The sequence below is a fragment of the Dendrobium catenatum genome, unplaced genomic scaffold (assembly GCF_001605985.2).
Source record: "Dendrobium catenatum unplaced genomic scaffold, ASM160598v2 fragScaff_scaffold_315, whole genome shotgun sequence".
Lineage (NCBI taxonomy): Eukaryota > Viridiplantae > Streptophyta > Magnoliopsida > Asparagales > Orchidaceae > Dendrobium > Dendrobium catenatum.
In genome coordinates, this window is record NW_021318777.1 from 393515 (window position 1) to 405713 (window position 12199).

General features: G+C 33.7%; 1 protein-coding gene across 1 annotated transcript; it reads right to left on the minus strand.

Annotated features, from left to right (window-relative positions):
* Nucleotides 1-5129: 5129 nt before the first annotated feature.
* On the minus strand, nucleotides 5130-5906 carry LOC110115846 (cysteine-rich repeat secretory protein 55-like). Its single transcript, XM_020849232.2, has one exon. The coding sequence runs from the start codon at nucleotides 5904-5906 to the stop codon at nucleotides 5130-5132; it is 777 nt and encodes a 258-aa protein (XP_020704891.2).
* Between the last annotated feature and the right edge of the window lie 6293 nt (nucleotides 5907-12199).

Sequence of the window (12199 nt, forward strand, 5' to 3'; positions counted from 1 at the left end):
AGAGAGATTAACTCTTACCTAAATATTTTTCTTCTTCTAATATTGCTCTGATCCTAAGAGGAGGGTGCAAATGCGTGGAAGGATTTTAGACCAACTTAGTTTTATGTACTTTCTTTTAATTAAAATTGAATTCCATAAATCATTTGCTAGTAGAATTGGCGCATTTTACTTCTAGAATTATATTCTTTTAAATCAAACTGGTTTTGTGAAAGGTAGGAGTATAAGTGATAATGTCCTCCTTGCCAGGACTTAAACTCATGATATTAACACTAGGAGTTTCCTGGTGGTAAATATTATTTTAAGCTTGATATTGTCTAAAAGCTTATGATAATTTGGATTGGATTTTCTTTATAAAGTGTTAGCTTTTGTTTGGCCTTTAAGGAAGATTTTATTCTATTGATTAAAAAATTAGTAATATAAAAACTGCATTCTTTTCTGTGAATAATATAATGGTAGAAGTCATGGGGAATTTGTAAGGTCTTATAAAGTCTTCGGCTAAGGGGAATGCTTTGTTCTGCCTTCTCTTTTTATAATAGCTATGGAATATCTTTCTGAGGGGTTTAGAAGATTTTGTATGCTAAGAATGTTTTCGCTTGAATTTAGAACGATAAGAGGTTTTCCTATATCGCATCTGAGTTTGTGCTGATGATTTTATTTTTGTTTGCTTAATGGTTCGTATGCAAGAATGTGAGATTTTATATGAAAATTTTTCTTTCGTAGATTTAGTTGTTTAGTGTGGTCTGTCTTTAGCAAAGACAAATGCAACTTCATTGTGGGCAAGTCGATCAATCACAGAAGAATTCAAGCTATTCAAAGAGTTAGTGGTTTTATTCCTAAAGGGTTACCTATAAAATATTTGGGTACGCCAATTTATAAAGGTAAAAAGAAAAATTTTCTTTTTGATGCATTTTTTTTAACTATTATTCACCAAAAAGTTATCTAATTGGGTCTATTTCGCGTTTTCTTTCTTATGGTGGTGCGTTTAGTTCTTATTAAAGCTGTGGTCTTACTCTTAATTCCTTTTATTGTTTCATACTTTATTGGCGCTCTGTTTCGATTTGTTATAGGGAATGGAAAAAATAATATTAACAAATTTTTTTTGGGAGAGGCAAGGGAAATACTAACGTTAATTCATTGTCCTCTTGGCTAAAATGTGCGGGAAGTTAGAGGAAGGGGGTTTGGGGGTGTAAAAATTTTATGATTTATGGCTGCTGGCTTTTTTTCTCCATAAGTTGTGGTTTTTTTTTAGATCCAATTGTAGTTTTGGGCTCGTTATATGAATGTTAAATTTGTAACAATATCACTCATGTTTCGTTGTCATTTAAAAAAATTCTGATTTCTCTACGTTGGAAAATGCTGTGTAATATTAAATTGGGAAGCGAGAAGTTAGTTGCATTGGGGGTTGGGGAAGGGGGAATATTTATTTTTGGCAGGACAAATGGAATTGGGTGGTTCTTTTCTATTGATGCTTATTTAAATTCTGCATACGATGGAAAGAATCAAGTGTCTTATTTTTTTATAAAGAATAATGAGTGGGGGATGTGGAGAAATTGAAATGCTATTTTGCTAATTGCTTAGTTTAATTGCATAACAGATTTGCTCCTTAATATTAATGGTAAAGATTGTATTCTTTTTTCTGGTTCTTCTGATGGTAATTTAAATTAAAAGCTGTTTGGGAGAAATGTTATGGATTCCGGGGGAATTTCACAAGATTTTTGACAGGTTATTTTGGCATAGTTCTTTTCCTATTACTTATTCGACTTTTGTTTGGCGTTGTATTAAAGGTTTTTTGCCGATTGATAACTTGTTACAAAGAAAGGCATTTCTCTTGTTTCCAAATGCTTTTGTTGTTCTCTTCTGAAGTTGGAGCATTTGTTTTGTTTAGACGGTCTTGTGGCTCAACAGTTTGGTGTTTTTTTAGTAGTTTTGGTGGGTTTCATATTTCTACTTCTCATTTAAATTTGGTTTCTCTGTTGAAAGTTGGTTTATACATGGGAAAGGGCATTTCTTTGAATCGTTACCTATGCTGATATTATGGGTTTTATATGGATGCCTAGAAATAAGGCTTAAAACATGAATAATATTAAGAATGGAGGCTTTTTGTATTATCAGTAAATGTGAAAAGGAAGGTTATTCAACTTTTTGATTATAAAATTATTTCTATTAAGACATTTTCTAGGTGTAAGAGTGTAGCGGTTAGTTTTGGCTTGGTCATTAATTCTGGCTAACGGGATATTTAATGCCGACTCTTGTTAGTTTTATGGATTAACCCAACCACTGTAGTTAATTAAATACGGATGGTCTGTGGGGGTTAATAAAGCCGGGTGTGGAGGGATTATTAGAAAAAATTTTGAGGGTGTTGTGTGGCTGCTTTTGCTGCTCCGGTGGTTGAGAGGGATGTTGTGTTGATTGAGTTGAAGGCTATTTTGTTTGGGTTGGAGAATTATGTTTTGAAGCATGGCGTTTGTGTGGTTTCGGAGATTGAAGTTGATTCTGTAAATCTGGTTCATTTGGTTGAAGCTGTGAGGTCTTTCAGGTAAATGCTTATGTGAATTTTTATTACTTTGAGAAAAGGGTTAAAAATTTGATGCAAATTGCTTAATTGTTATATCTCTCATATTTTTAGAGGAAGGGAATGGTTTGCGCTGTATATTTTTTTAGCGAAAAGTTGGGTCTTCTCTGTTGGTAGGTATGAGGAGTGGATATTCATAATCCTGTAAAATGGTTTGCTATTAATGGACAAGGTCTCTTTGGCCTCGTCTTAGACCGTGGGTGAGTTCCGTTTGGTTCCTGGGTTGTGTTGCTCGGTTTTTGTCTGTGGCTGAATCTTTCTGGTGAGGAGTTTTGTTTTTGCTCCTTGTTAGGCTGGGGTGGTCTTTGGTTGTTTTTTTGCTGGGGGTAGGGGTTGGGCTTTGATTGTTGCTGGTTATTTCATGGGGATTCTCCTTTTTTTTCAAGAAGGGTGGCTGATCTAGAGAGTTTGTTTGGTTGGTGATTTCTTCGGTGGCTTCAGTTGTCCTTGGGCCGAATTCTGGATGTTTTTTGTGGGTGGTTGCAGGTTTTTGGAGATTGTGTGTGGTTGGCTTTTTGTGGGATTTGCTTGTGCTTGTTTTTTTATGAATTTTCTTGAGTTTTCTTTGCAGAATTTTTTGCAGGAGAGGGAGCTGAACGTTGTCATTAGCAAGTGGCGTCTCATTTTTTTGGTGCTATTTCTTAATAGCCCGTATTATTTTTGTAATTGTAGATTAAGGATCCGCTGGCTCGTAGGAATTTTTATTTCTTTTTGGAATGTAGCTCGTTTGAGCAGTAGAGAGCTGGTGAAGCCTTTTAAGGATTTTGTAACCGGTTTTTTAATGAACGCGTAGGCCCCTATAGAGGGTTTTAACCAAAAAAAAAATGTAAAGATTGTTCATATAATGTAAAGGATGCCGAATGAAATCTAATATTAATATATGAATGTAATCAGAGGGGAAACCAGTTTTACTTTTGAGGGCAAATAAATTTATTACATGAATAATTAAATATAAAAAAATAAAAAATATGTAAGATAAAATTTGAAGCAAATTAAGTCTTGTATTTCATTATGATTGATGAATTAAAAAATAATTAAATGCTTTACATTCTATTTTGTATTTTCTGATAATATTGCATTGTATTTTTATTGGGAATGAAGTCAAATGCTTATATACAATATCATACGATTATTAAACCAGTCATCACCCATTTTACTATGTAATCGATTCTTAACAATCTTCAATGTAGAATTGCTCTATCAACTATAGCAATGACAATTGATAAAATAGATATCAAGACAATAAGCTTGTAAACTAGGAGATCTACAGTATCCTTTTTAACCTTAATGATTTATTTTGCAAGATCAGTAATGCTACTCAAAGATGAGAAGTTATTACTTATATGCATATCAATAATATATGTGACTAGTTGGTGTTCAAGAGCTACAAGCTCAACTGTAAAAAAATTGGCTGAATATAATCTACAAGACGATTATGTTTCTCCTTAACAAAAGAAAAGAAAATATCACTTGGGTTCATACATGTCATATAAAGAAGCAAATCAATGTTGGCTTTAGAGAATCGATTATTAGTTCTTGAAATTGCATATAAAAAAAGTACTAGTACTTTGAGATATCAGGACTCGAGAGAAGTATATGATTAATGCATTATAATAAAAAAAAACTCAGAATAATGCTTTGTGAGGTTCCAATTTAGAGAACGTCCAATGTAAGGAGGTAGAGGAACGTCCGATCGGAGGCAAAATCTCGCCCAAAAATTAGGTATTTGCTCGGTATTACTAGGTATTATTTGATAATAATGAGGAAGACCGCTCCGTGAAGATCAATACCGAGTTATACCGAGCTATACCGAGCAATACCGAGTTGTACCGAGTTTTTTCTAGGAAAAACTCGGTACAACTTTTGTATAACTCGTTATTGCTCGGTATAATTCGGTATTGGATCTTCACGTGATGGTATTCCTCGTTATTGTTTGGTATTGCTCGATATTTGCTCGGTATTTCTCGTTTTTTGGCGCGATTTGGCCTCCCACCGTCCGGTCGGAGGACATAATAATTGTTCATACTTTAGAGAAGCATAGGCGCGACACCATAACAAGGAGTTATTTGTATTTCAAGGATGTCCTCCTAATAAGCAATAGAAGACATATGGTTAATAATTAACTCATTGCAACCTCAACAACCCTGGAGTAATTCATCGATAATAGCTATCTAATAGGATATTCAAGGATTAAACAAAATTTTCACTAAATATCAAAAGTAAAGTTTTTATAAAAAAGTTTTAAGCCTTCGAATTTTCCAAGAGGATAACATGGATTGATTCCAGCTCTTTGAGAAATGCAAAATAATAAGGCTTTGTAGAAACCATTCAGCAAAATAATGAAAGTTTTTATTAAGTGCAGCAAGAAAAAACATAATTTATTCAAAGAGGGGACAATTCGCATAACACACATATTTAAAAAAAGTCAAAGGATTTGACCAACTGGTTGATCAGTTAAGACATATCAAATGACTAATTAACATGACACACACAAAAAAAGAAAGTTTACTTAAACTTAAGCACACATAAATAACTTATATAATTAACGATGAACAACTTAAGGAGAAGTAGGTGCATATGCAACGGGACTTGGGGCGGGACTTGGGGTTGTATGGCCAAGGAGGAAATTATTAATCTCGTATCTCAGCACACAACTGGTATTGATCACATAGCAACCTAACCGGCTTTTGCAGGGCCCAAATATAGTCTCTGATGCCTTCTCTAAGCATTGGTTGCATGCTGATTCTTGAAGGTCACGTGTGCATTGTGCCATTCCATAGATAGTCATGTTGCTCTTCAAAATATTTCTCTCACCTCGTCCAAATTTGTCATCCCTTGTTGCAGCCGCCACTTTCACCTCTCCCATTAGCCCCTCCACTACTTGATTGAAGTTTGTAGGATCCGTTGTTACACGCGATGAATACCATCTGTTGGTATAGCTCGTATCAGATTGTCCGAGGAAGTTATTGGAATCGTAGTGAATAAAGCAATATTCATACCAAATTCGTGCTTCAGCTGAAAAAGGACATATTGTTCGGATCTTATTTGTCGCTTCTAATATGCAAGCGGAGCATGCTAAGCGGCTAATATCCCCTCGACATCGAGTGAGACCGTAGATAGTGTCCTGGCCTATGCCATAGGATGAGGTGGCGAAGCCGTAGTAAGTGGTCGCTGCTATGAGGCCGAAAAAAGCATGGTTGATGTTGTCTTGCAGCAAGTTGTTGGTGCCAACGGTAATATTCTTGCTGCATTCCTGAAAGATGGAATCGGCGCTGCATCTTGCAATTATTGGGAGGAGGAGAACAAATATGAAGAGCTTGCATGAGAACTCCATTGCTGTTTTAATTTTCCTCCCAATGATTAAATTTGAGCGCTCGCATTCCTCTTTTATAGCAGTAAGAGATTATTTTTTTAATCAAACACTGCGAGAGAAATAGCCTACAAAGCCGGCGTTCTTCAACTTTGAAAGCCACTGATTTGTATTAATAATATATACTACCAGCAGGTAATACAAAACCATTTACCTCTCCAAGACCGGGCAAAAGCAAAACAACCAGTGTTTTATGTTTGTTAGATTTCTATGAATGAATATTTATCTCTTCATTGAAATAGTAAGATTGAATGACTTCTTCAAATTTTTATGGATTAACGATTTTTATGAATGCAAGAATAATAATTTGATCTGAATTTTTTTTTTTTCTTAAATAAGATCAGTTTCCTATGTATATTTGAACTTTGCAAAAAAAAAAAAAAGATTTTTTTTGTAATATTTAATTATGGAGATAATTGGTGATGGAAAATTATCAAGAAGACTTGCAAGTTGCAAATACTTGTTGCCATTTGTAGTAAGCTTAAGCTTTTATTGTTTTCAGTAATTGTTAGTATTTTTCTCTATCTATATTTTATGTGATAAAGATCTAAATATTTATAAGAGTGGAGTAACTATCACAGAAAAATTTATAAAAAGGTGCATAGAAATAGGAGGAATAGGTCATGAAATTGGCCTCCATAACAAAGCTAGATTAATGAAAAATATCCTTATCTTTTAAAAACAGGATCTTTCAGAGCCGGCTGTTGTGGTTGTTTTTGTCGTCGCTATTGCACTTGATGCGCCAGATATATATTTTCTTCTCTTTGTCTTACTCGTGCTTTTCATCATGAAATCACTACAGCGAGATCTAATCTCCTATGGAAATAGAAATTCATTCACTTGGAAGAGCCAAGTCTTTCCAATAATGGAATGCTTGATCTAGCACGAAGATACTTCATGCACCGGTGAACGGTGGAGGGAATCATCTCATGCTCTCAAAATCCCTACAAGAAGCTTCTTCATCTATAGCATGAATCTTGATTAGCTTTTATTAGGGGTGTAAATAAATGGCATGATCCAAAAATCCGACACAGAAAATTTAGGCTTGGGTCAACCTGATAAAGAAACGGGTCGACTCGATTCTATTTTTGGACAATTTATAATTCTTGTTGGGTTCATTCAACCTGAATTAACCCATGCCTACTCCTCTGTCCGGTTGTCCTGCTGCTCCTGCATCAACCTAAATTTGCGGGTCTGGTCGGGTCTATCTGGTAACCCAGTGGGTCGGGTCCGGATTTGAATTTCCAACCCAATTACAAAACCGGGTCGGATTCGGATCAGCTGAATCGGATCTTTTGGTTGGAGATTGATTGTCTGTAAAGGATGGCGGGTGTGGCCTTCTTTTGCTTAGTTTTTTTTTATGGACTAATCATTACGAATAATATAGTTACTACTGACAATTACATGAAAAATGTTCTGAAAATAAATTTGTATCTTACTTTTCTATAAATATTTAAATTTTGAAAAATTAAACGTTATATTAATGAAAATCTTGTGTCTTATATAAGCACATATATGCAGAATTGCAGATGTAGAAATGGCATTTGCTATCTTTCATATTACAATTAGTTGATCAAAGGATATTGCTTTTTTTTTAGAAAAGAACAAAAGATATAAATTGCACGAAAATTTTGTTTGGGACAATTTTCTTACTTCTTTTCAAAGTAACTATTTAGTACAAAAATTTATAATTCTAAAAAATTTTGTACTAAAATATTGATTTAGAAAACATAAAGAAAATTATCTCAAATGAAGTCTAAGACTAATTTGAAATATCTTTTTATAAAAGTAACTTTTTTGTGAAAAAAATTTTGAACTAAAAAATCTTTTTTAAAGGCATAAGAAACCATTAAAAAAATACAACAATTTAAGAGTAACGGTCATTCTTCGACTTTTGGGATGGCTGCCGGAGAGAGAAAATAAAAAAGAGATTATATATAGAGGGGGCGTGAAGTTGAATTTTATGGGTAGTTATTTTAATCAAGGAGCTGTTTGGTTTGCTGCATTATTATGATAGTAATATATTTCAAATGGAAGAATTTTGAAAGTGCTGATGTTTGATTTGAAGTAAAAGGAAAGTAGAATAAAATTTTGAAGTAAAATGAATCCATCCTCTAGCTCAAATCTAGTGTATTTGGAATTCCTCATATTTGAGTGGTTTCCAAATATACCAGAAACTCATCGCCATTGCCATTTCCGCTGCCACCAGCAATTGCCCTCGCCAGCCAGTGCTCACCACCATTGGAGTTTTAAAATATAATTTATTATTGTTGGACTTTCACCCGACCATGATTCTTTCGACCTTTGTCTCATGAATATGATCATTCCTATAACAGCCCAAACTCAATCTTAACTATAGAGATATTGTATGTTTTGACCTAAGAGCCTTACAGTTTTGTCATTTTGGTTTAACTTTCCACTAGTTCACCCATCCCAAAATTACTCTAGGATGAGCACGCTTAACTGCAAAGTTTCTTAATAAAATTTAAACCATTACACCAAAATGCACCTCGATGTTTAAGAGTTTAACTTCTTTTACTTAAGGAGTTTTATATTTCTAACCTCTGTACGTCATCCACTGACTACGATCCTTCCGACCTATATCGCCCGTCAACAAAGGTCTTTCCGACCTCCATCACCTGCCGAGTATGGTCCTTCTGTCCTCCTTCACTGACTACAGTCCTTCCAACATTTGTTGCCAGAAAAAAGACTTTTCGACCTCCGTCGGCCGCCTACAACGGTATTTTCAACCTCCGTCGCCTGCCAACTATGGTTCTTCTGACCTCCTTCACTGACTACAGTCCTTCCGACCTCCGTCGCCAAACAATGCTCTTTCCAACATCCATCGTCTGCTAACTACGGACCTTCCGACTTCCTTCACCGACTACAATCCTTTCGACCTCCATTGCCAGACAATGGTCTTTTTGACCTCCATCGCCAGACAACGGTCCTTCCGATCTCCATCTCCAGACGACTACGATCCTTTCGACCTACTTCACCGACTATGATCCTTCCGACCTCCATTGCCAGACAACGACATTTCCGACCTTCGTCACCTGTCGACTTCGATTCTTCCGACTTCGTTCACCAACTACGAACCTTCCGACCTTAGTCTCCAGAAAACAACCTTTCCGACCTCTATATCCTGCCGACAACAGTCTTTCCAACCTCTGTTGCTCGCCGACTACGGTCCTTCTGACCTCCTTCGCTGACTACGAACCTTCCACCTTATGTTGCCAAATAATGGCCTTTTCGACCTTCGTTGTCAAACAATGGTCTTTCCAAACTCCGTTGCCCACCGATTATTGTCCTTCAGACCAAACGAACACATCAACAATGATTCATCATATTCCCACCATGTAATGCAATCCATATGATGTATATTTGTTACATCAAGCCAGTGCCTTCCCCTCAAAGAAGGGTTTCATTTGTAATCAACTACAGATGATAGTGGATCATTTCAAACTGAGTCGGACCGCATGAATTTTGTTCCTTTTCGGGATTTTCCACGTAAAAACTCTGTGGTCTCTTATGAATGTTACACCCTATATTTTATCTGATTGTGTGATAGATCTTCATACAAAGTTAAGACGTTAAACTATATATATGTCTCTATCGCCGCAAATATTCCAGGACAACAATTTTTATGTTATAAAGGATCAAAATATTTAAAAATAATTATTTTAATTATAGGTGAAAAGTAACTGCCACATAAAATTTTAATTTTTCTAATAAAAATTAGTTTGAAGAAAAAGTAAGAAAGTCATCCCAAAAGAAACCGTAATTGCAGATATTTTTTTCTATTTTTATATAACAATGGGTCAAAATATTTAAAAATAATTATTTTAATTATAGGAGAAAAGTAACTACCAGAGAAAATTTTGACCAGTTCATACAAAGGATTATTATATGTTTAGCAAAAATGTTTAAATATTTTTTGTATAAATTTCTTCTGAAACTATATACAAAATGCCAAATTTTAAGGAGTGTAGAAATAGGAGGAATTGATCTTTTTTTTTTCCTGTTTGTTTTTAATTGTCATTAGCCTTTTGGGCTGGCTGTTGTGGGGGAGCAAGAGACTGTGAATTAGAATTTTATGGCTACTAATTTTGATTAAATAGAAACTAAATTTTACAATATAATTTAAAGTTTAGGATTATAAGCATATCAAATATTATTCTATTTTATAAAGAATAAGCAATTTATAATTCTTATCATTTTTTTTTCAATTTAGTAAATAAAAAGTACAGACTAAGCTAATTATGATTATCCTTCTGAGTTAAACTCATAAAATATAATATTTGTCTAAAAGGATTAAGCGCAAAATATTAATACCTAAATATAATTTCAACTAACATAATCTAATAATAATAGTAAAATAAGAAAATGTATTAATCCTAAAATATTTTATATTCCCAAAATATTTTATATATTAAAAAAAAATGTATTAATCAATTCTTTTTATCAAATAGCTAGAAATATATACTTATAGATTTTAGGTTTTAAGAGGAGGAAAGGGCACTAAAGAAGAAGAAAAGGTAAGGATTGAGTGGAGGAAGAAATAATACTCATTAATTTTATTTTATTTTATTTTAGTGATGGGCTGAAATAAAATAAATGCATACCTACAACACAGATCAGAGCCTAATATCAGAAACTATTCAGCTCGCTTGTTACCCCCTTAAAATAAATGCAAATTAGGAATAAAAAAATTAAAAAAATTAAAAAAAAAAAAACTAAAATAGGAATCAATAACTTAACCTAAAAGAACTTTAAAATGCTGAAATGATAAACTGAAATACTATACATAAAGCTAAAATAGAAGCAAACACTGATACTAAATTGAAATCGACATTTAAATAAACTACTAAAATTGTATTGAAATTGATTGAAATATAACGAACACCTCATAGCAAATATCGGAATGGATTTCATGCCCAACTTCCAATACATAATAACTACTATAATCTCTTCTCGCCGTCGACAGAATCCCTTCTTGCCACCAATAGAATCCCTTCTTTCCTCCAATAGAATTCCTTCTTAATAAATTTCATAACAGTCATCAAGCTCCAGAATATTCAACATATAACAAATAATAAATTCATTCTTTTCATACAATTCAAATATTTTGAATATAGATGTTAAAAATAAAATGCATTTTACACTACTAAACTGAAGTAATCACAATGTTATTGTATAATTCTAAAAAATGTTCTAATGATTGTCAAAATAAATTTATCACCCGGAGTTCTACAGTTCATCAAAATTATAGTTTTCATAATTCTACCATACTACGAGAGATTATGTATAATAGCATTTTGAAACTTTAAATAAATTAAAGCACTATTTTTATATGTCATAATAAAATTTCGATTTAAAAAAAAAAATCATTGCTTTTAAAAATCACTCGATAAAAAATCTCGAATAAATATTCAAAACAACCAGAATAATCATACCGACAACATATAAAAAATTACGTGGATGAAATTTACCAGAATTCGAGAAAACTCTTTTGTGTAAAATTAAGTTATAAATTTGATTAGAAAAGTCCCAAAAACTCTAAATAATTGAAATTTAAGATAGGCAAAATATAAAATACCTTGACCCAAGCAACTTTTAGAACTGGGTCGACAGCTAAAAGTGATCTAAAGAAGTCTAAAATAGAGTTTCTCTCCCTAAAACCCTCTCTATCTCTCTTTCTAGCTCAACTAAAATAGATCGAATGGAATAGTGGAAAAAGATATTTTAAATAATAAAATTTGGCCCAGCGTCGCGACATCATGTTGCACTAACCATGGTGCTAGCTCCTTTAAAGAGCCCACATCACCATAACGCCACCCCAACACCACCGCCAACCCAAGCATCAAGGTCACAAGGTGCCACAAGGAAAAACATTCATATTTCCAAAGCATGCAAATAGACCATCGGGACTCACTTCAAAACACAGAGACTTTCGTATGCAAACATAAATCAATCTTAGAAAATAAAGAGCATCCAATCAGTTGATCAAATAAGTCATCAATCCTAGGCAAAGGATACTTATTCTTGATTGTTACCTCATTCAGATCTATGTAGCTGATACATACCATTCTTTTTTTTTTTTACAAATAAAATAGGTGCTTCCTATGGAGACACATTAGGATGGATGAAAATTCTATCCACCAACTTCCGAAGTTGCACTTTTAACTCCTGAAGCTCCTTAGGTGATATCCTATATGAAGCATAAGAGGCTGGAGCAGAAACCAACAATATCTATG

Excerpts from the sequence above, each read along its gene's own strand:
- LOC110115846 (XM_020849232.2), bottom strand. The coding sequence starts at position 5,906 with ATGGAGTTCTCATGCAAGCTCTTCATATTTGTTCTCCTCCTCCCAATA.